Raw genomic sequence first — 25014 nt, forward strand, 5'->3', positions numbered from 1 at the left:
TGCTTTCAAATTTTTTACAGGTGCTCCAGCTAGTTCGAATATGAGGAGGTCAATTATACATCTTTTGTACTTGTGACATTGCATTTGGTACGCTAATGCTAGTTTTTTGCTGTATTTTTTTGTTGTATCTTTTTTCCAATTTCTTTTCGTTGTTCTTCTACCCCTTAAGTTCTTTGCTGCAGATCCAGTTTAATCACTATCTTAATTCTCTGACCCAGAGGCATACCTTCGTAACCTAACCCAATTCGAGGTTGTTTGGGAAGTGCTAAATAAGTGTACTTTTTGACTTTTTACGAAAAGATATGCAAAAAAGTAGAGAGGTGATGTGACTCAAAATAGATAAAAAGATAAAAATGTGCGCTTTTTAGTATATGCCAAAAGGATTAATACTGCCACTCCATATCCTAAAAAATGTTGCTGTTTCCATCACTGTTTTACCTGAATTTCATGTCGTTAAACTGTACTGGAACTGGCACTGTCAACTGTTTACAGGGGCTGTTTACAGCACCCTGAACAGCTTCATATTTTCTTTCTTGCTTCAATATAACCACACAACTTTTCTTATTGTTATTCTCTACAAACCATAGTAGTAGGAAACTGCTATTGGGGCCTTGCTCCTCGCTCCAGAACCTCGCCCCTTCCCCCACCCCCACCCCCGCTTCCGCTCCCGCTCCCAATCTTAAACTCTTCTATAGGGCCCTCACTCTCCGTCTCCACTCCCGCTTCATGCAACTATGCAACAAACACTGAATCCCATGTGCTTTTACCCGTGATTTAACTATAAACTTGTTATAGTCAGCCCTAATAAAGCCCCTCCGTAGCTACCATATGTAAATTTTGGCATTAATTCTTGTAGGAGAGTGTTTCATCACACTTATCCTGCATCACTCCCATGTCTTGTTCTCCTTAGGATGATTGGATAAAGATTTTGTTTGGCCTAGCCACAGAATAAACAGATCATAATTTATGGACTCTTCCTCCCCTTCCTAAATCAACTGCTTCCACTTTTGCAAGTGTGCTCCTCCCTCTTTTGGATACCACCTTATTCAGATTTCCACTTTTTGCTTGGCTGTGTTTGGTCTATTTTATCTCCTTGTTTGAGTTGTCAACTTGGAGTACTAAAAGTTGTACCTTTCCCTGTAGTAATAAGTGTACTACCTCTCTATTCTATTTTTTGCATTTTAGTATGAGGGGTTAGCACTTGCCAAGGTCTTAATTGATATATATATATATATATATATATTATTTTATTTTCATTGCCAGATTATTGCTGTTTTTTGTGTCTTTATTCATGCATACTTGGTCTCACCTGTATTGAATATAGAGCACTGCTGGGACCCCAGTGGGGGTGACCCCCAGCACCCCCACCTCCACGTGGGGGGCTGTGAGAGCAGGGTCAAAAAAAAAAAAAAAAGACAGTTTTCAGCCAATCAAAAATCAGTGGGGGTGGTGGGGGTCACCCTCACTGGGGGTCCAATGCATTTTCCATTGAATATACTAGGATCTACTAATGTGTTTCGCACTCAATCCTTCAACATTGTTGTCTTTTGGCCTGATTATGGACGTTGAGTACATAAACCACTCAAATTTGAACAAATTTTCCCATAATTTTTATGTGTAGATCCATCAGCTGGCTGTATGCTTTATGTAAACATTGCTATCTTTCACATGTTGCAATTGCTATTTACAAATCCACACTCTTGTTAGCATTAATTGAATTTTTAGAAGATTAATCCCTTCTCTGATTTATCATGCGTTATTCACTAGGTTTTAAGCTCACATATCCTTTTGCCTATGTGACTAACTCTCTCTCTCTCTTGTTGGGGTTGGGTGGTGGTGCAGGCAGTTGGAGATGTTGTTTTGAATTTTTGTTGGATTCTAGTGACACTTTTGAAAAGGTGTCAAAATTGATGTATTATTGATTGATATTGATCTTCATATTATGTCTATTACAAATGGTTCCTTATATAGATGTAGGTGTAGTGGATGGTGGTGTAGTGGGTTAGGTTTAGTGGAGTAGGTGAGGTGGTAATGGTGTAGTGGGTTAGGTTTAGTGGAGTAGGTGAGGTGGTAGTGGTGGTAGGTGATGGTAAATTCTAACAGCCCCCCGCAAACTCAAGGAGGATAGAAACTAACCAACTTGAGTTTGAAGAGAGGAACAAAACAAGAAAATACATAAAAATAAAAAAGGATAGGAGACACTGTATGGTCGTGTCAGACCATTGGTGAAGACACTGAATGGTGGTGTCATAACGTTGTAGAGGACACTGTATGAGGGTGTCATAACGTTGTAGAGGACACTGTATGGTGGTGTCATAACGTTGTAGAAGACACTGTATGGGGGTGTCATAACGTTGTAGAGGACACTGTATGGTGGTGTCATAACGGTGTAGAGAACAGTTTATGGGGTCATGTCGGACCGTTGTAGCAGACAATGTTGTGACAGTTGTTGTGACAGTTTACAGAGTCTTGCTGGACCCTTGTAGAAACTAACCGGAATCAATGTCGGGACAGTTTACAGAGTCTTGTCGGACCCTTGTAGAAACTAACCGGAATCTATGTCGGGACAGTTTACAGAGTCTTGTCGGACCCTTGTAGAAACTAACCGGAATCTATGTCGGGACAGTTTACAGAGTCTTGTCGGACCCATAAAGGAGCTAACCGGAATCAATGTCGGGACAGTTTACAGAGTCTTGTCGGACCCCAAAAAAATACACTGTATGATGGTGTATATAGGCTGCCCAAATATATATATATATGGATATATATAGTGAGCCCTCAAAAGTCGCGCCCTCAAAAGGCGCGCCCACTTTATCAAAAGATGTGCCATGAAAAGGCGTGCCAGTTTGTCGGGCGTCAAGAGGCGCGCGATGCGCGTGGCTGCCTCGGCTATTTAACCAAGACGGAGCCCGAGGTCGAGGCAGAGGCAAAAACAAAACCTGCGAAATCCTCTGAAAAATTCTTCGTTGTGCTGAGAGAGAGAGTCTGTAACACTCTGTTGCGAGTGATATTCTGTAACACTCTGTTGCCCAGAAAATGGCCTCGTCTTCCCGGAGTCTGCTCACTCTTTTTCCAGACCTCAACGAGTCAACAAGAGAGAAAACTGGTGCGGTGGCACTGGAACCTCAACCAAGCGCCCCGGAGTTTGCTCCGTTGAATTTTCCGATGCGGTCTGTGGAGCAAAGAATGGCAGTGCAGTCGGATGTGGAAGCCAATCAGTATACATTGAAGTCATGTGTGGAAACCATGACTGCGGTGACAAACTTGTCGAACCGGCTGCAGAGTAGGGCAAATGAGGTGCAGCAGTTAAACTCCCAGCTGGCTCTGCTCCAACGCATGTATAAGGATGCGCGAGCAGAGATAAGCGTGCTAAGGGCTGAAAACAAGGAGCTGAAGCGGAAGGCCACCGTGATGTTCCGATTTGGAGGTCCACCATATGCTGTAGTGGAGGAGCAGGGAGGAGGCAACTTGCTTGGTGGTCTAGGAAGCACGGAGGCAACACCGTCAAGGGCCGCTCAGGACGGAGGCAAGAAGAAGAGACCGGCGGCAGAGTAGAGAAGAAAAATCCTGCTTGTGGATGTGGTTGTTTTGTGTGTTTGTTTTTTTTTTTTTTTTTTTTTTTTTTTGGATGTAAAATGCTGATCGGGGTTGATCCCGGCATGAAAAAAAAATGACAAGTTTCTGGAATGAAAACTGAGGTGGGTGTGAATGGATTTTTTTTTTTTTTTTTTTTTTTTTTGAAAATAAGAATAATCATAATAAATAAAATGAAGTGGTGGAAGCCAGTGAAATCCATGAAGGCTAGTATAATATTTGGTAGTGGAATAAAATAAACATAGATATATATATATAGAGATATATTAAAATAAGAGAAAATGGAGTGGGGTTGATTAAAAAATGTTGGCATCAGAAAGTGCATGTGGGTCTGTCAATCCCGTGGGTGTGTGTATTGGGTGACCTTTTACAGTGGAGTCACATGGGAGAGAGAAAAGCAAGACACATATGCATGTGCTCTCTCTGCCGATTTTCATGGAGCAAAATTCATGATTATAAATTGCTTTTGCTAGTGGTAGGGCCCACCAGCACAGTTCATGGACCATTCTTTTGATTATACAACATGGAGCATTCTTCTCTTGTCCTTTTTTGACCCAGTCTAGGGTATCTTCTTGTGTGATAGCAGTGCTGGCTTGTGCCATATTTCCAGCTGTGCGAACTGCTAGTTTGTTTCCGTCTGTTCTTAGCAACTTAGAAACTTTTGTGCTGAAAAACTGCGACTGTGGAACCGCGCTGCCAAGATGAAAGCAATTGATCCTCCGAGCTAGGATGTAGGAGGAGAGAGAAACACCGAAGCGAGAGACACCAAAAGAAAACCTGAGGGAGGAGAGAGACGCTATTGTCCTGCAACAATGGATGCACGAATGCTACGTCAACAGCTGCTTCGCTCACACCAGCGAGGTTTTCTCTTCCGCCTAAATTGGGCAGGCTTCAGCACAGGTGATAGGCGTGTGGATACTGGTTCAGATCTTTCTGTATTTGTAGGAGATTTGGCTATGAAAATGAGAGGTCAAGGGCAACGATGGGAAGGTATGTGTAGAGGTCCGACGGGCGGCCAAGGCGAGGCTGCCGCCCGCCGGTGAAGCAGAATTAGTAGCTTCTCAACCTTGCTCTGATACCATGTCAAAATTGATGTATTATTGATTGATATTGATCTTCATATTATGTCTATTACAAATGGTTCCTTATATAGATGTAGGTGTAGTGGATGGTGGTGTAGTGGGTTAGGTTTAGTGGAGTAGGTGAGGTGGTAATGGTGTAGTGGGTTAGGTTTAGTGGAGTAGGTGAGGTGGTAGTGGTGGTAGGTGATGGTAAATTCTAACAAAAGGTCATAGCTGAAGGACTTGGATTCAGTAAACTTGCTTTTTTGGCTCATTGCAATGGAGCTAAAGTTGAAGTTTTTCAAATGAATCTATGCACTATTGATGACTTTCGCAATTATGTCTTGAAATGTGCAACTTCAACGGATTATTATATGGTCTCATACTTTGATAGATCCCATTTCAACTAGGTATGCATCTTTTGTTAGATTAGTATATTATTAGTTGTATTATTATTCAAGTGTAATTATTCTATGCCTTAGGGCTCTGTTGTAATTATTAATCTTCATTAATATAAAAAGGGGATGATATCACAATCATTCCTTAATTTTGGTATTCTCTAAAATCATCATGGTATAAGAGCCAAATCCTAAAACCTAAACCCATCTACCTATATAGTCCCTGTTACCCACCAGAGCCACCAGCCACCGCCGGAGCCACTAGCCGCTAACCAGAGACAAGTTCTCTCTGTCGGCTCAAGCCGACCCACTTTGAGGGGCTTCGGCTCAAGCCGAGAAGGACCCAAGTGGTTTCAGGTGGGTTGATGTCTGTCTAGGGTTTCGGCTCACCCTTGTTGGTCGAAATGCCTTGATCACCTACAAGACTATAAACCTATTTGCACTGTTGATTCAGTCAGGTACAGGAAGTTCATTGCATAGGAAAGGGTCTTTAAGTTTCTAGCATGTCTCAATATGGAGTATGATCCGGTTCAGAGTCGAGTTCTGGGTATGGACACTCTTCCTTCACTTCAGGAGGCATTCGCCTATGTACAAAATGAGGAGAGTTGTCGGTCTGCTATGATGTCACCTGTCTCTACTGACCGCTCAACGTTACTGTCTACCCCTAGAGATGGCCTTAGTCTGACTCCCATCCCTCCGTCTACTGTCAAGGAGTTTATCTTATATGATTACTTTCGCAAGTCGTGGCACACTCGTGAGACGTGTTGGAAGCTTCATGGGACTCCATCCCGGGGGTCGAGATGATCGGTCTGGTTCTAGAGGAGGTCGGTTAGGCCAGTCTAGAGGACAGGGTTCTCATCCACGGGCTCATCAGTCTAGTATCGTTGATACACTTGATTCTACTTCTGCTTCTGTTGACCAGGCTTCTGATGGTCTTTCTAGCATGACTACTCATGAGCTTGTGGATGTTTTGCGTCACTTGCTGGACCGCCGGTCTTCTACTGCTCTCAATACATCTTCCTCATCGTTTGCCACTCAGGTAACTTAGCCTATTCTCCTCATGTTTTCCTTTCTCATAAGTCTTTGTCCTGGATTATTGATTCTGGTGGCTCCGATCATATGTCTGGATCCTCTGACCCTTTCTCTGCCTATTAACCCTCTTCAGGTCAAAGCAAAGTTAGGATTGCAGATGGTACTGTTTCTTCTATTTCTGGGAAAGGTTTAGTCCATGTCACTCCTACCATACCTCTATCTTCTGTTCTCCATGTTCCCAATTTTTCTGTTAACCTGTTATCCTTGAGTCATATTACACAAGATTTGAATTGTAGTGTGACGTTTTTTCCAGATCATTGTCTTTTTCAGGACTTCACAAGGAGGACGATTGGCAGTAGTAGTGCAGAAAATGGTCTCTACTTCTTGGATCAATTGGACAAGTTTGTTCATTCTTCCACCACGAGTCCTACTACCCAAGATGGTTTATGGCTATGGCATCGGCGTCTTGGGCATCCTTTTTTTTATTTACTTAAGCATTTATTTCCATCTGTTTTTGCAAACAATAATGTGTCTGAGTTTCTTTGTGAGTCTTGTCAACTTAGAAAAAACACAGAGCTTCTTTTGCTCCTAGTTTTAATAAAAGTTTAGTTCCTTTTTCATTAATACATTATGATGTGTGGGGTCCATCTTATGTTATATCTGTGACAGGTCATCGATGGTTTGTTACATTTATTGATGATTTTTCTCGTACTACTTGGGTGTATCTTATGAAAGACAAGAGTGAGGTTTTTTCTGTGTTCCTCAATTTTCATAAGATGGTTTGTACTCAGTTTGGGGCCACTATCAAAATCTTTCGTTCTGATAATGTTGGGGAATACATGGATTTTGGGTTAGGGCAATATTTTTTTGCTCATGGCATTATCCATCAGACCTCTTGCACCAATACCCCTCAACAAAATGAGGTGACGGAACGCAAGAATCGTCATCTTCTTGACATGGCTCGGTGCATGTATTTTTCTATGAGTGTACCTCGGTCCTACTGGGGCGACGTTGTTCTCACCCCTGCCCATCTTATTAGTCGTCTTCCTACCCAGGTCTTGCAAAAACAAGCTCCCCTTCAAGTCCTCCTAAGTTCGGAGTCCTTATTTTCTATTCCTCTAAAAATATTTGGTTGTGTCTGTTTTGTCCACAATCACTCTCTTACTCATGGTAAGTTGGACCCTCACTCCCTCAAATGTATTTTCCTTGGGTACTTTCCTACTCAAAAAGGGTATAAGAGTTATCACTCTCCTTCTCGTAAGTGGTTTGTATCCATGGATGTCACCTTCTTTGAGTCTCAGTTCTATTTCTTGTCATCTCCGATGTCACAGTCCTCCCTTCAGGGAGAGCGTTAGTGTGAAGTGATTCTTGTGATTCCTATGGTGGAACCTGTTGTTCTTGCACCACCGCCTCTTACGGGGACTACAGAACCGAATGTCACCAAGGATAGGGAAGGACAAGTTTATGTTAGGGACAAAGACAGATAGAAGGTTAACCACTTCTGCTCACCCACTGCCATCTCTTGCTTCTGATAAGAGTCTAGATAACTTTGAATCTCTTGAGTCCGCTGATCTTGATACTCCTATTGATCTTGATGTTCCTATTGCTAAAAGAAGTGGTGTGAGATCTTGTACTCAACATCCTATCTCTAATTTTGTGTCCTACTCTCATTTGCCGTTCTCATATAGAGCTTTTGTGTCAAATATTTCCTCTATTCGCATTCCTAACCATTTTCAGAATGCTCTTGCTACCTCTGAGTAGAAACTTGCCATGATTAGGGAAATGTAAGCACTTAGGAAGAATGACACTTGGGAATTGACTGAGTTACCCAAGGGCAAACGACATGTGGGATGCAAATGGGTGTATACGGTGAAACATAAAGCGGATGGTTCTATTGAGCATTACAAGGCTAGACTTGTGGCAAAAGAGTTCACTCGGACATAAGGCGTTGACTATCAGGAGACCTTTGCACCCGTGGCTAAGATGAATTCAGCCAGAGTACTTCTCTCTCTAGCAGCTAATTTAGATTGGCCACTTCATCAGTTAGATGTAAAGAATGCCTTTTTCCATGGTGACCTAGAAGAAAAGGTATATATGGACATTCCTCATGATTTTGAGGATCATCAGACAGAGGGTAAAGTATGCCAGCTTCGGAAGTCATTATATGGTCTCAAATAGTCTCCAAGGGCTTGGTTTGAGAGATTCACTCAGGCTATGCTTAAATATGGCTTCAAACAGATTCAAACAGATCACACCTTGTTTGTGAAACATTCCTCACGTGGTAAGACTACAGTGCTTATTGTTTATGTGGATGACATGGTTCTTACAGGCAATGATAGTGAGGAAATACCTCTATTGAAGAAATATTTAGTAAGTGAGTTTGAAATCGAAGACATGGGGAGCTTGAAGTATTTTTTGGGAATTGAAATTGCTCACTCCAAGGATGAGATATTTATCTCACAAAGAAAGTATGTGCTTGACCTGTTGAAGGAAATTGGGATGCTTGGCTGCAAGGTCTATGACACTCCACTGGAACCCAATCAGAAACTGCGGGATGATGAAGGAAGAGCAGCTGTTAATAGGGGGAGCTATCAGCGATTAGTGGGTAAGCTCATCTACCTATTTCACTCCCGTCCTGATATTGTTGTTGCTGTCATTGTGGTTAACCAGTTTATGCATGCTTCTCATCAGATTCACTTTGAGGTTGTTATGAAAATTTTGAAGTACTTAAAGTCTGCTCCTGGTAATGGTCTTTATTTTTTAAAGAATGATCATTTTCGTGTGGAAGCTTATACTGATGCTCACTAGGCTGGATCAGTAACTGATAAGAGATCGACTTCAGGGTATTGCACCTTTGTTGGAGGCAACCTAGTTACTTGGAGGAGTAAGAAATAGAATGTGGTTGCCAAGTCAAGTGCAGAAGTTGAGTTTAGAGCTATGGCACAAGAAGTGTGTGAGCTCTTATGGATCAAGTTATTGTTGAGTGGTCTAGGTATTGATCAAGCGGACTCCATGCGGTTATACTATGATAATAAGGCCGCCATCAACACTGCTCACAATCCGGTTCAACGTAACAGGACAGAGCATGTTGAGATTGATTGTCACTTCATTAAGGAAAAACTTACTAGTGACACAATATGTACTCCATTTGTGCAGACTAGCGAACAACTCGCTGACATCTTCACCGAGGCCGTTGGGAGTAATCCATTGCATGACATCCTAAGCAAGTTAGGCATGAGAGATATCTTCACACCAGCTTGAGAGGGAGTGTTAGATTAGTATATTATTAGTTGGGTTATTATTTAAGTGTAATTATTCTATGTCTTAGGGCTCCCTTGTAATTATTAATCTTCATTAATATAAAAAGGGAATGATATCACAGTCATTCCCTAATCTTGGTATTCTCTAAAATCATCATCTTTAATTTGTTAAAAATCTATTTTTAATTTTGAACAGTTTTCTTTTCGTTCATTTTTTTTTTTTTCACTACCCAAATTGCAACTTACAATAAGATTTAAAAATCTGCTTCAAATACTTTTGGGCTGAGTTTCTTCATGACTAACAATATTCAATGTACACACGTTGAATGTCTTGCTGGTCACGGAGTTATCCCATAGTATGACACTAATTTAAAATCATGTTTGTTTACCTGTTTCTTTTTCTTCTGCTTTTGATAAGTGAAAAGTGTTTCACGTGAAAATTATGTCTTATAATGGCAGATTGGTGGCAGTCATGTTTCTCCAATTGGCTTATATCATGATGGACGGGATTTGGTACTTGTCATGGATGTTTCTCGATTCGAGTATCCTCCTTTCTGGATTCCACTGACAATTCTTTGGCAAGCCATGACTTCAATTCACAAAGCAACTGGAAATCACATGGGGTATGGATAATGTTTACCAAACCCTATTGATGTTAAACATTAATCTCATTGTTCCATTTATCTTCTATATTTGATAAAAAAAAAAAAGTGAAATATTGATGTTAAGAGTATGGAGTATAGACAGAGTGAACCAACATAGCAATTACTTTCTGCATGATCCCCGTTATTCATAGCTTAAAGCACAAGCATTGATGTAGATCAATAAGTTACCTGGGCAATAGCCACCAATTGTGAAATGTGTTAAAGATGACCTACAATTTATTGAAAATAAGGTACCGATGATCATATTGTTCAAATAATTTAAGGTATTGTTAAAACGGTGGTCAACTTCCAAATTTACATTTGATGAACTGATACAGTTAAAGAAACTATGACTAGTTTGCTTGGCAGAAACTATGCTAAGTTGAGGAGCAACTTTGATGGGAATTGTCGGTCTTATTTTTATTGTTTTTAATGAAAATAATGTGTTGTATGAAAGAAGGAGCTTTTGTGAGGATTATTTTTGGGGTTATTCCTGCTAATTATTAATTAACAGACATCGGTGTGAATACAAATGATAACAAACATGCTCCTGGAAGTTGGCATCCTGTGAAGTCTAGCATACCTTTTAAGTATGAGTCACTTAAAGAGGAGGTGGAAGAATAACTATGGGGCCAAATTTTGGTTTGTAATTTCTTTCTGGTTTGGATAGGCGGTTTTAGATATCTTAGTTATGTCTATTTGTTTTTTTTTTTTTGGATAAATATCTTAGTTATGTCTATTCAACAATATTTTGATGAGATAATTCTGGATGCAGTCCATAAGATCTGATTACATCAGTTTTGGGAATCTAGCTACCTGTACCCACATCTGTTCTACGTCAGTCTCGAAGTAGAGTGAAATATTGTCTATCTTGAGGTGTTAAATATCCTTGCTTATGGTGTTAAAACATCTATAACATCATATCCTTACTCAAAAGACTCTAATATTCCAAAACTTATTTCAAGGATGGATCACCTCTACCTGCATACCAACTATACAAAACAGACAAAATTCTACCCTTCAATATAAAATTAGGTTCATCCACCCTATCAAAAGTCCTCTGATTGCACTCTCCCCTAATAATTCATATCAAAGCTAAATGCACCAAAAACCAATCTTTTTTTCCTTCTCTTCCCCACTCTAGCCCCCCTTCCCAAATTCGATAAAATCCAACACATTCCTAGGGAATTCCCACACTAAACCATAGCCAATAAATAAGGAGACAACTGAAAATTCCCCATCTTGCTTGCACATATAACATCACTCAACATGAATTGGCCGCCTCCTAATCAAGTTATGAATGGCAACTATTTTTATACGCACTTCCATCCATACAAGACAGAGCTTTGGAAACCCAAACTCCTTTCTAAGGAAAGGACAAACCTTTATGAACTCAAAGCCTTCGGAGTTAAATCTTGTTCACCACAGGACATCCTCTCCCTCTCCTATATGTGGAATAGCATAAAAAATACCTGGAAGATTCCCAAACTCCTTCGCCTCCCAATCATTCAACTCTCAATGAAAAGCAATATCCTCAAAAACTTGAGTGCCTTCCTCTTAAAGATATTCTCTAACTACTCCCCTATTAACGAAAATATGAGCAAGAATAGAGAAATGCTCTTCCAGCTTGTCCTCTTCACGCCAAAGATGACTCCAAAAGCAAACTCTTCACCATTCCCAACAACAAATATGACTTGGAAAATCTTTTTGAAGTGTCGTTCCATATGACATAGCCAAAAAGTATGGACACAAACATGGACATGTGACCTGACACAAACACACCAACATGGAAATTTTCAAAAAGTGTCAGAGATGACACATGAGCAATGCGTACAAAATATATAATTTTATATATTACTTATATGTCATATATAGGGATAGATGATTATTATATGTCAAATATGAATATTTAATTCAAAGATAATAAATTTTAAAATTTGAAGGAGGAAAATAGGTATAAATTTAAATTATTTTTCTTTTCTCATTTGATACCAAGTTAGTTTATTCAAACTTGTAAATGTGTGAAGTGTTGGGAAGTGTCCAATGAGTGTCGTGTCAATGTGAGACCCGGTGTTGGACCTGACACATTATCTTCTTAGAATGTCCATGGTTTTTTGGGACATAGAAATCTCCATCGAAGACCAATCCCCCTCATACTTCCATATTTTGATTTCACCACCAATTAAAACTGTTAAAATCCACCTACTCTCCACCTACTTCACCCACTTAAACCTACTCCACTAAACCTAACCCACTACACCACTACCACCTCACCTACTCCACTAAACCTAACCCACTACACCACTACCACCTCCACTTCACCTACTCCTTACCTACTACACACTCACCCTTTTCTATATATAGGAATCATGAATCATTGTAATAGAAATCAATAACACAAATCAATATCTCAATCAATAATACATCATTTTTAACATGGTATCAGAGCTATAGGTTAGCTCTTGGTGAGCTTCACCTTCCGGCGGGCGGCAACCTTGCCTTCACCGCCCGCCGATCCCCTAACCTGTTACATAATCAAATCTCAAACAGACCTGATTCACACCTCCCAAAACATCTCATTTCATTCATCTGTTTCGTACCCTGTTGGCCTTCTTCCTTACCTTGCCGATCGGCGCCACCGCGCTACTTGCCTTGCTGTCACCGCCGTTAGACTTTCCGGCGTTGGTTCTCTACTCGCCGGCCTACTACTCACCGTCCCCCTCCGCGGAGACCAGTCGGCATACATCGCCGGAATCTGACTTCCGATCCTCGTATCAAAAAATCCCCAAGAAAACATTGTCGTTGTTCTTCGATCCAGTCAAGAAAATCACCGCTGGCGATTGCGAGGGAAGCCACCCATGGGAGTAATGTCCTTCTCAGTCCTGTCGAACTCGGTGACAGCAGTGTGGGACTCCTGCCCAGACTTTCCAAGCTTGTAAGCATCCACAGGAACTTGTTTCTCAAAGAAGCCATAAGCATAATCCACTTTCTGAGCAATAGTCCCACCATTGACCTGGATTGCCATCAGATGTACCTGCTTCTGCTTCAGTCCCTCCTCGGCCGCTGCTGGCGATTGTGTTGAACATGGCTTTTCTCTCACTAATCTCACCGAAGCATCTCAGATCTGCATATGATGATCTGTGAGATGACAAATAAAAAATAATAATAATAAAATAAAAAATAACAAGAACAAGAAGAATCTCTCTCTTCTCTCTCTGCAACGCACATGGGTTGGTTTGCCCTTTTCATCATTAATATCACACTCTCTTCCACTTTCTTTTCTTTTCTTTTCTTTTCTCTTTTTCTTATCACTCACAAGACCACTCACATGAACCACCCACTATCTCTTATAATAATTTATCATTTTTTCCACTCAAACCCTCGTCATTATATATTCTATCTATATTTTAATATATAAACATATACATGTATATACATTGAATTCAATTTCTTTTCTTTTTTTCTCTTTTCTTTTCTTTTCTATCTATACATATATATTCTTATTATTATTATTAAAAAAAAAAAAAAAAAAAAAAGCCAGCAGAAGAAGATGAACTGCACACCCTCAAACTCATTTCATTTTATTCATGTCGGGGCTCACCCCGATCACCATTTTACAACCAAAAAAAAAAAAAACAAAAACAAAAAAAAAAAAAACAAAAAATCCCACAAACAAACCACTCACACCCACAGCGGGATTTTTCTTCTCTACTCTGCCGCCGGTCTCTTCTTCTTGCCTCCGTCCTGGACGGCCCTTGATGGTGCTGCCTCCGTGTTTCCCACTCCACTGGGCACGATCACTACTCCCTGCTCCTCCACTGCAGCATATGGCGGCCCTCCAAATCGGAACATCACGGTGGCCTTCCGCTTCAGCTCTTTGTTTTCCGCTTTCAGCACGCTTATCTCTGCTCGCGCATCCCTATACATGCGTTGGAGCAGAGCCAGCTGGGCGTTTAATTGCTGCACCTCATTTGTCCTACTCTGCAGCCGGTTCGACAAGTTTGTGACCGCCGTCATGCTTTCCACACATGCCTTCAAAGTATACTGATTGGCCTCCACATCCGACTGCACTGCCATTCTTTGCTCCACAGACCGCATCAGAAAGTTCAACGGAGTAAACTCCGGGGCGCTTGGTTGAGGTTCCAGTGCCACCGCACCAGTTCTCTCTCTTGTTGACTCGTTGAGGTCAGGAAAGAAGGTGAGCAGTCCACGGGAAGACGAGGACGAAGCCATTTTTCTGGGCAACAGAATGTTACACAGTATCTCTCTCAGAAATCTCTCTCCGAAAACAGAGTGTTACAGAATCTCTCTCAGAAATCTCTCTCAGAATATCTCTCGCAGGTTTTTTGCCTCAGCCTCAGCCTCCGTCTTATAGCCGAGGCAGCCACGCGCATCGCGCACCTCTTGCCACCAGCCGACAACCGGGCGCGCAAGCCAAGGCGCTCACGTGCCTCGCCATCATGTCCGGCACACCTTTTGATGAATTGGGCACGCCTTTTGATGGCACGCCTTTTGAAAAATTGGGCACACCTTTTGAGGGTGCAACTTCTACAAGGGTCCGACAAGACTCTGTAAACTGTCCCGACATTGATTCCGGTTAGCTCCTTTATGGGTCCGACAAGACTCTGTAAACTGTCCCGACATAGATTCCGGTTAGTTTCTACAAGGGTCCGACAAGACTCTGTCAACTGTCCGGACATTGATTCCGGTTAGTTTCTACAACGGTCCGACATGACCCCGTAAACTGTCTTCTACATCGGTCCGACATGACCCCATAAACTGTCTTCTACATCGGTCTGACACGACCATACAGTGCCTGCTACAACGGTCCGACATGACCCCATAAACTGTCTTCTACATCGGTCTGACACCGCCATCCAGTGTCCTCTACACCGTTATGACACCACCATACAGTGTCCTCTACATGGTTATGACACCCCCATACAGTGTCCTCTACAACGTTATGACACCACCATCCAGTGTCTTCACCAATGGTCTGACACGACCATACAGTGTCTCTTATCCTCTTTTATTTTTATGTTTTGTTACTCTCTCCAAACTCAAGTTGGTTAGTTCCTATCCCCCTTGAGTTTGCGGGGGGCTGTTAAAATCCACCTACTCTCCACCTACTTCACCCACTTAAACCTAACCCACTACACCACTACCACCTCACCTACTCCACTAAACCTAACCCACTACACCACTACCACCTCCACTTCACCTACTCCTTACCTACTACACACTCACCCTCTTCTATATATAGGAATCATGAATCATTGTAATAGAAATCAATAACACAAATCAATATCTCAATCAATAATACATCATTTTTAACAAAAACTGATACAGTAAAGAGCAGAATAAGAGAATGAGAAGATAGAATGTATGGCTATTGAGAGAGACCCAAAAAGTAGGGTTGCCTCTCATTTACACTTGTATTTATATTAAAAGGGTTAATTACACACACCTTGCTTGAGGTTTCTGGCAATTACAAGGTTGTGCCCTGAACCCAATTGTAGAGGTCAACCCACTAGTGAGGGGAAAACAGAGGGAGAGAAGGGCAGATTGAGAAAGAGAAACATCCCTATTGGCTACCCACTGGAACACACTGCAACTCGCTATTGCTACCACCCAATAACCAAACCACCATATTCCATCATCACTGCAATCTATCACCATTACCCCCACTACAAACCCCCATAACCACTAACTACGACCTGTCATGCCCAATCTTCCAAACATAGAAATTATTTGAAGCACAGTGCAAGCTATGTGTATTCATACATACATACATACATTCAACTACAAAGACCCATTCCCAATCCAATAGGGAAAACATCTTTCAAGCAAGATGAATTGATGAAGAAAGAGCAAAATCTACTTGTAGAAATCAACCTAAAAACCAAAAACCACCAGTTATGAATCCCACCATAGACTATAATTCCGTAACTGATTGCATTTACATGCTTAAGGGTTTCATTTTTTTAGATGAAGGATGCAACCAACAATTACTGATCTACCAAACCTAAAAGCATCATCACTTTAATTTCACCATTGCAATTTAAGGACCCAAACCCTTAAAACCCACATGTTCTTGTGGAAATATATTTAAGAGAAAAGAAGTGGGAGTATACATGAAGGGACCTACCTCCCTTTCTCTCTCTTTCTCTGTCACGAGTGGTTGATGGTAAAATGTTAGCTTTCTCATTATCTTCCATGTAGGCACTGGTCATTTTTGTACGTCACTTTATTTAACTGCTATTTCTTATTGAGAAAGTGTTAATGTACACTAAACCTAACCCACTAACCTAACCCACTACATCCACTCCACTAAACCTAACACACTTACCATCTCCACTACCACCCACCACCTCCACTACCATCCACTACCACCACTCACCTACCTCACACCTCTCCTATATAATAGCTTGTAATATACAAAATCAATATACACAACAATCTTGTAATACATCAATCAATAATATACATCTCAATTTTTTTCACATGGTATCAGAGCGAGGTTAAGAACCTGGTCATTCTGCTTCACCGGCGGGCGGCAGCCTCGCCTTGGCCGCCCGCCGGACCTCTACACATTCCCTAGCTTCCTCTATCTCAGTCACTGTCCTAGACGCCCTGAAAGATCAATCCTCTGAATCCCCTTCCCGGATGATGCTTCTTGCACAAAATCCCAACCACCTCCTCATTCACCTCCCTTGCACTTGGTTTGGTGTCTCATACACCACTGATCACAACCACAGAGTCAATTCAATTCCATCAACCATGCCTTCTTCTTCACTTTCACCATCCTCATCTCAGACCCCCCAATACCTCCAAGAGCTTCTCGAATCAGCTCGTCCCTTCCTCCGCGGCGAGCTCGAATCCATCGACACCAACCTCCCCTCCCTCCTCGCCGTCCTCCGCTCCGTCGGTGCCGGCGAGTGCTGGCACAAGCACGGCAGCTTCCTCAACCGCCTCATGGTGCCCTTCGGAGGCAGCACAATAAAGCAGAGTCCAACGATTATAGGCCACAGCATCAGGATTACCCCCCATGGAAACAAGAAATCGAAGAACCTCAGCATGCCCATGAATTGCCGTAACGTGAAGAGCAGTTCGCCCCTGCGAATCAATTGAATTCACATCGATATGTCCAAAACCCAGAAACAATAACTTCATTAAATCTGCTCGATTGATCGCTGAAGCATCGTGTAAAAACCGATCAATCGAATGGTCAATTACAAACCCAGATTCAATCAGAACCAGAACCTGAACCGAATCAATAATATCAGCCCTCAGATTTGTTAGCGGCTTTGGCCGTTCCACCATTGGAACCTGCGCTCTCGTTTTATCCACGGAGCTCGTCGGGAAACGCTTAGATGCTCAAAGCTGCACCAGCCCTCTCTCTCTCTCTCTCTAAACAGAGCTCTCTCTCTCTCGGCACCTCTCTCTCTCGGCAGTTTTGACAAAAAAAAAAAAAAAAAAAAAAAAACACCACACACACAGCACATGCATACACAAGCACACACACGGCACACACCACACAACCAGCACATGGGGGCACCAACTCAATCTCTTTCTCTCTCATATTTTATTAATCTGTCTTCCTCTCTCTGTTTCTGATGTAGACCCTTGGAGCTCGATTATCTCTCACATTTAGTAGGGCACGCACGCTCAATTCACTTTTCATTGTTTAATCACACCCATCCACTGCCCATTTTATTTTTTTAATCAAACTTTATTTTTTATTCTAAACCTTCATTGATGCTCTCAGACATCATGTTGTTCCCCACTTTTTATATATATATATATATATATCTCTTTTTTTTTTATTAAAAAAAATAAAAAAATAAAAAAAAACAAACAAACAAACAAACAAAACAAAACATCAAACAATTTCCAAATTTGCACAACACCCCTATTTTCTTCATCTCCGGGATCAACCCCGATCATAATTTTACACAAAAAAAAAAAAAAAAAAAAACACAACAATAACAAAAAAAAAAAAAAAAAAAAAAAACAACAACAACAACAACAGCAGCTTTGTTTTCTTTTCTGCAGCCGGCCACCAACCGACCTCACTTCTTCGCCTATTCCGCCGGTCTCTTCTTTTTGCCCCCGTCCTAGGCGGTCCTTGACGGTGTTGCATCTGTGTTTCCCACTCCACTGGGCACGGTCACTCCACCATACTCCTCTACTGCAGCATATGGCGGACCTCCAAATCGGAACATCACGGTGGCCTTCCGCTTCAGCTCCTTGTTTTCTGCCCTTAGCACGCTTATCTCTGCTCGCGCATCCTTATACATGCGTTGGAGCAGAGCCAGTTGGGCGTTTAATTGCTGCACCTCATTTGTCCTACTCTGCAGCCGGTGCGACAGGTTTGTGACCGCCGTCATGGACTCCACACATGCCTTCAAAGTATACTGATTCGCCTCCACATCCGTTTGCACTGTCATTTTTTGCTCCACCGACTGCATCGGAAAGTTCAACGGAGCAAACCCAGTAGTGTTTGGTTGAGGTTCACTGGCCACCGCACCCGTTCTCTCTCTTGTTGACTCGTTGAGGTCGGGAAAGAGAGTCAGCAGACCACGGGACGACGAAGCCATTTTCTCTCACAACAGAGTGTTACAGACTCTCTCTCTCAGCACAACAGTGTTACAGCCTCTCTTTCTCAGCAAAACGAAGAATTTTTCAGAGGTTTCTCTCAGTTTTTCCGTCTCAGTTTCTGTCTCATCCGCTTCAGTTTATAAAGACCATGACACAGAGGCAGCCACGCGCATCGCGCGCCTCTTGATGCCAGACAAACGGGCACGCCAGCCAAAGCACTCACGTGCTTCGCCATTATATCTGGCACGCCTTTTGATGCATCGGGCACGCCTTTTGATGGCACGCCTTTTGACAGATTGGGCACACCTTTTGAGGGCACGACTTTTGAGGGCTCGATATCTACATCCATGTATATCTTTTGGGCAGCCTATATACACACTCATACAGTGTCTTCTACACCGGTCAGCTTTATCCATCCCTTTTCAACCTCAAATAGGTTTTTATCTTCACACCTATTTGAGTTTGAGGGGGGGTTATACACAGTATCATGTATAAGTCGCTCATGGCGCACTCCCTAAGTCGCCTCCTCGGTGCACCACCACAGCTGCTACATCGGTCCGACATGACCCCGTAAACTGTCTTCTACAACGGTCCGACATGACCCCATAAACTGTCTTCTACAACGGTCTGACACGACCACACAGTGTCTGCTACATCGGTCCGACATGACCCCGTAAACTGTCTTCTACAACGGTCCGACATGACCCCGTAAACTGTCCTGCTACATCGGTCCGACATGACCCCGTAAACTGTCTTCTACAACGGTCCGACATGACCCCATAAACTGTCTTCTACATCGGTCCGACATGACCCCATAAACTGTCTTCTACATCGGTCCGACATGACCCCGTAAACTGTCCCGACATTGATTCCGGTCAGCTTCTACAACGGTCCGACATGACCCCATAAACTGTCTTCTACAACAACGGTCTGACACGACCACACAGTGTCTGCTACAACGGTCCGACATGACCCCGTAAACTGTCTGCTACAACGGTCCGACACGACCATACAGTGTCTCCTATCCCATTTTTAATTGTCAGCTTATTTTTCTGTTTTGTTACTCTCTCCAAACTCAAGTTGGCTAGTACCTATCCTCCTTGAGTTTGAGGGGGGCTGTTAATGTACACTAAACCTAACCCACTAACCTAACCCACTACATCCACTCCACTAAACCTAACACACTTACCATCTCCACTACCACCCACCACCTCCACTACCATCCACTACCACCACTCACCTACCTCACACCTCTCCTATATAATAGCTTGTAATATACAAAATCAATATACACAACAATCTTGTAATACATCAATCAATAATATACATCTCAATTTCTTTCACAGAAAGCCAGTTGGTATGTAGAAAAATTTCATATGTTTTTCCACTTCAATAACTTGTGGGGCTTGTCATCTTTTTGTACACTATTATTTACATTCCTTTTAATGGGTAAGTAACATTATTTACATCCTGTTTCAGATTCAGAGAGCCTATTGGTTATAAAGATGAAGTTCATATGTTTCATCCACTTTATAAACTTGCACTACTGCACTACTTGTATGGAATCAATACACTTGTTTTCTGCAATTTTAATTCTTGTATTTCTGTTTTTATAGGTTTATGGTTCTAACATGGCTTCCCTATGATCCTTGCGTGCTTTATACACTGGTATGATGCTTGCTGCAAGATCTTTCGGTTTTAATTACATGAATTCATTATTTGTCTTTCATTTATAAAATAGTCATTATTTATGCCTTTTCTTGTTGCACTTGTTTTCCACGTGCTGTTTTATTTTGAACTGACAATAGTCAGGAATTGGTTTCCACTTACTGGGATTGGCTTAGAATCATGTTCGTTGATTTTGTTATTTAGTTTATTGGTTGCTGTTTTTAGGATTGAGGAAAATTTTGATCCCAGTGGAACTACCAATTTTCAAAGAATTCTTCTTAAGAATGCCCATATAAATGAAGTACTTCTACAAGCATTAACGATTCTTTTCTCAAAAAATTCCGCAAAGACTTTCGTCAAATCAGATTTAACATCTCAACAATCTCAAAAAACTGCCATAGAAAGTCCATCTGGCTTCAAAGACTTGTATCTTTCACACTCAAAGGCTGCCACTCTAAATTCCATCTTGTCAAAAGTTCTTTCCAACCAATTAGTTTTATTGCTATTCTCAAATGGAGACCATTCCAAACCTTCAGGGACAACTTGAGGTGTTCAAATAATTTCTCAACAGTATTGGCGTCAATCCTCCACATGGATAAGATCAACAGTACAAACCGATCATGCACTTGCCTTAAATCTATATGAGTATGTGGCTTAGCTTAGGAGCCAATCCCAATACTCACACTCACCACAAAGATCACCAAGGGATTTGTAAACCTTAAAAGAATCACCAAGAAGCTCAAGATATGTATGTATGCGGATTATAAGCCAAAACTCACTTAAGCTCTCTCTCTCTCTCTCTCTCTCTCTCTCTCTCTCCCTCTCTCTCTTATGCATGTATGTTCTAACATAGAAGACGAAGCATCTATATGTCAGAAAACAGAACCAAAAGGATATAGAAAACCAAAATCACAAGATTTTGATTCAGATACATTAATACTAGGTCATACTGACAGCACATTCCAATGAAGAAGCCGCACATTCTAACATAGATCCTACTATAATCCAACTTTACTTTTCCATTGAATAGTGCATTCGAACAAATCAAACTTGTGATTGGACAAGCATTCTATTGACTTAAATAAACTGTTCCAATCGAATGCTTATAATTTGTGTTCGAATGCTCAAGGAACCACATTCTATCTTGCACAACCTTTGTGTTCTACAATGTCGCACTTCGGAGATAATGCACACAGGCTTTGCATTTCTATTATGTGCACTTCAGTTATGAGCATTATAGGTATAAAATGCACTCATGCATTTACATAGACACATTTAGTGGGTTGAGTGTTATAGCAGTTCACAACCAAAATCCCATCGTAGTTGGATTAAGGCATGACCGGCCCATAGCCATAGACTACCGAGTCCCACCTATACCAAGTGAAAGGTGCATTTGAAATATATGAAATTTATTGAAAATATATGTTTAGTGGACATTTGATTTTTCCTAATGAGATCTTCTTGGGATTGTTATGATAGTGGTTAGCTTTCAGTTTTGGCATTTGCATTGCTTTTGTGGTTTTGTGAATAAACATTGGACATAAATTGTTGTGGACTTTGTGCAGAGCTGTCGTGATGAGAGTTGGATCAGGACTGCAAATCATCTTTCACAAATACCCCTTCTAGTAGAGTCAGAGGATGTAAAAGATGTTAATCAAATTCTATCCGTCCTATTTATGTCAGTCTGTACCAATTTCAGTGTGTTTATAAAGCAAGTTGCTGAAGCCCAAGGGAAGGACGGGCATGTTCATTCAAGCGAAAGGAAGAGGAAAAGGCTTACTACCCAGGTGTCATTTATCTTCTGCTACATATGCTTCGTGTTACTTTCCTGTTGAAATTGAAACCTCTTTCCCTTCTCCCTTGTTCTCTCTAACCTCTCCCATTTTATCTGAAGATTATCTTATAATTTAGCTTCTTGTTTTTGGGTTTCAGGACCAGTTATTAATGCAATTACGGGAGACAGAATTGCATAAGCGAGTCAGCAAATGGATGGATTCTATGAATTCTGATAGCGGATTTGTGACAAGTTCTGGCAATCAGCATGCTTAGCTTGAGATTGCAGCAAATGTGGCTTCTTATGGGGGCAAGCATTCAACATTGAACCCTGGTTCTTCTGGTCGATTATACTCTACAGATTCAGCGGGTTCTTCAAAAGGCAATTATGAAAGTGTCTCTGTTGAAATGAGTGAGCCAGTTACCTGTAGCAGGGAGCAAGGGCCTGGTAAAATGATCCAAACTATTGATCCAAGTACGAGTGGCTGCAGTGTAAACAATGGCCATTTAATTGTCAATGATGCTCTAACAATGTTGTTGTTGGCCCTGCCCTCTCATATGTGGTCTGGAATTAAGGAACCAAACCTATCTGCAGAGTTTAACAGCCTTGTATCAATTGAGAGTGTTCCTCACATACTCAAGAAAGAGGTAACAGTTCTTCCTTTTCTTGTGTCTTACTTTCTTTGATATTATATCTCACTTGCATTAATTGGTTCCTTACTGTGTTCTATTATGTCTATGCTGGAATAACAAAGAATCTCCAACATTGTGGGGTTGCTTGAATCTTCAAATATTTACAAATGATGTCTAGCAAATACGAAATTTTCAAAGAATTTTATGCAGCGCATTCGGAAGGTCCCCTATAGATTAATATATATTGCAACAGGAAGCATCTAAACTATACATTGAAAAAAGATTAACCTCCTCTCTATGGTGGTGTTTAATAAAGTTGAAAACTGAAAATTAAGTATTAAAAACTGAATCCTAAATTTTTTAAGTTGAAAAGATGTTTGATAAAAATTTAACTACTGAATTAAAAATAAATTATTTGATATATATAAGATAAAATTTAAAATTTATTATTAAATTATATATTTTAATTTTTTTATTGTGATGGTGGTGGTGGTGGTGGTGGTGGTGGTGGTGGAGGAGGAGGAGGAGGAGTAGTGGTATATGAGAGAGAGAAAATTAGGTGATGTTTGTTACAAAAAGCAACTGGGCTGACATCATCTAATGTCATCCTTTATAAAATATATATATATATATATATATGAATCTTATTCCCTATTGTGTTTCTGTTTCAGAATAGTAACCAATAAGAGTATTTTTTAGCAATTTTATGATTAAAAGATCTTGATGGAAAACCTCTTAAACTTGACTAATAAAATCTGTGAATTTTAATTAAAGTGTTGTATCTTGATCCGCCAGTTTGCTCAAGGCCCAAATATTTCCTGGGCCTAGGTTTAATTTTCTGGCCCATGACTTGGCTGGGCCCAGCCCAAATTTTGGCGGAAGCCCGCGCAGCCCAACATGGGCTGGCCACACCTCGAACCCAAGTGAGGCAGGTTGGGTCAGACCAAATTTACACCCCTAAGTGAAATGATACAAAACCGTAGTTTAAATCAAAGTTCACAGTATGAGTTGTTTTTAGAATATTGATTTGATAAAGTCCTTTTTCACTATAAATGGTAGGCAACCTTTAAAGTGCCACTGTTAGAAAATATGTTCATGTTGTACTGGGTTTGTATTGAAACTATATGTTTTATATCAAGCCTATATATATACTTAGCCTTTAAAATGTATACTAAAATTAAATGTATAAATGCTAAATGCCTAGGTGGTTTAGAATGGCAGTCCCTGCAAAATGAACTTCATTGTTTTCCTCAGTTTTGATTTGCTTTCCTTAGTTTTATTTTCTGATTATTGTCCAGTAATGATCTTTAATTACCTGGAACGATGAAATATGTTGTTGCTAATAAAAAAAAAAAATGGCATTAACTATGTTGTTGCCTTTTTGCTTTATGATGTGTGAGTATTCATAATGTATAACCCATTTTCTCATCAGCTAGTCGCATAATCAGGTAGTTGATATCAGGAGGTATAATCTAGAGGCCGATACTTCATCTTATCATTGCAAGTAAGTTTTGAGACATAGTGATTGCTTTATTATCATCCTCCATTTACTTTATTCTTCTGCCATTTATTTGTGTTGCTTTTTGTTTTTCCCTTATTTGTTTTGATAATGATTCCGGCATTGTACAGCTCATACCCCTTGACTCCGTTGATTCATCCTTGGCAGTTGGGTTTTACTGCAGGGACAAAGTTATGCATGCTGGCTGGCTGTTCTTGATTAAATTCCATACATTTATTTTATTATTGCTCAAGGATTGAAGCTTTTTTTGACCATGACATTCTTCTTTTTTTCTTTTTCTTTTTTTTTTTTCTTTTTTTTCCCGGTTTGACAGATGATTTTGATGATTTTTGTAACCGTGCTTCCAAGCTAGCTGATGAATCAAAGGGTGTTCCATTCGCCAAGGGCAGCCAATCACTATGACATGCTAAGTGACACTAGTCGGAATCAACAGGACGAGTCTTTTGACATTGTGCACGGTAATAATTCAGAGGGCGGAATACAAGAAGATGACTGTGATTGGCAACTCCTTTGACTGAGATGGTTTGTATTCCGCATCTGAAACTAAAAGTTGCGGTTTTGGGTTGGAATCTAGCAATCAATGCACTCTCAACCTGTACACAACTCCACAATGCCTCTCTCATTAGCAGAACCACAATCTCAATTGGGTTCACGTGTGTTTGTTATTTTATCCAAATTGTTGGATTATTAAATGTGTAGAATAAATTATTCAACCTATTCATATGATTTACCATACACGGATGTTGTAATTTAAAATGCAGCTATTTAACTTATTGTTTCACAATTCTAAGCCATTTAAGTGCCGATTATTTGATTGAAAGTTTTATACCA

The 25014-nt window shown here is 40.8% G+C and overlaps 1 protein-coding gene across 14 annotated transcripts; it reads left to right on the top strand.

Annotated features, from left to right (window-relative positions):
* Positions 1-9: 9 nt before the first annotated feature.
* Positions 10-25014, top strand: LOC145807462 (glutathione gamma-glutamylcysteinyltransferase 3-like). Of its 14 annotated transcripts, none has more exons than XM_082905680.1 (10): positions 10-87; positions 1843-1898; positions 4883-5065; positions 9816-9968; positions 20207-20258; positions 21824-22045; positions 22191-22679; positions 24097-24168; positions 24294-24353; positions 24497-25014. In XM_082905680.1, exons 4-7 carry the CDS (start codon positions 9868-9870, stop codon positions 22305-22307), a joined length of 492 nt encoding a protein of 163 aa, XP_082761806.1. In that variant the 5' UTR covers positions 10-87; positions 1843-1898; positions 4883-5065; positions 9816-9867; the 3' UTR covers positions 22308-22679; positions 24097-24168; positions 24294-24353; positions 24497-25014. The 14 variants fall into 14 exon arrangements, with proteins under 14 accessions (XP_082761806.1, XP_082761804.1, XP_082761799.1 ...); XM_082905678.1 differs by having other exon boundaries at positions 24113-24168; XM_082905673.1 differs by having other exon boundaries at positions 24294-25014.

This window comes from Camellia sinensis, chromosome 14 (genome assembly GCF_055761805.1).
Source record: "Camellia sinensis isolate YWXY chromosome 14, ASM5576180v1, whole genome shotgun sequence".
Taxonomy (NCBI): domain Eukaryota; kingdom Viridiplantae; phylum Streptophyta; class Magnoliopsida; order Ericales; family Theaceae; genus Camellia; species Camellia sinensis.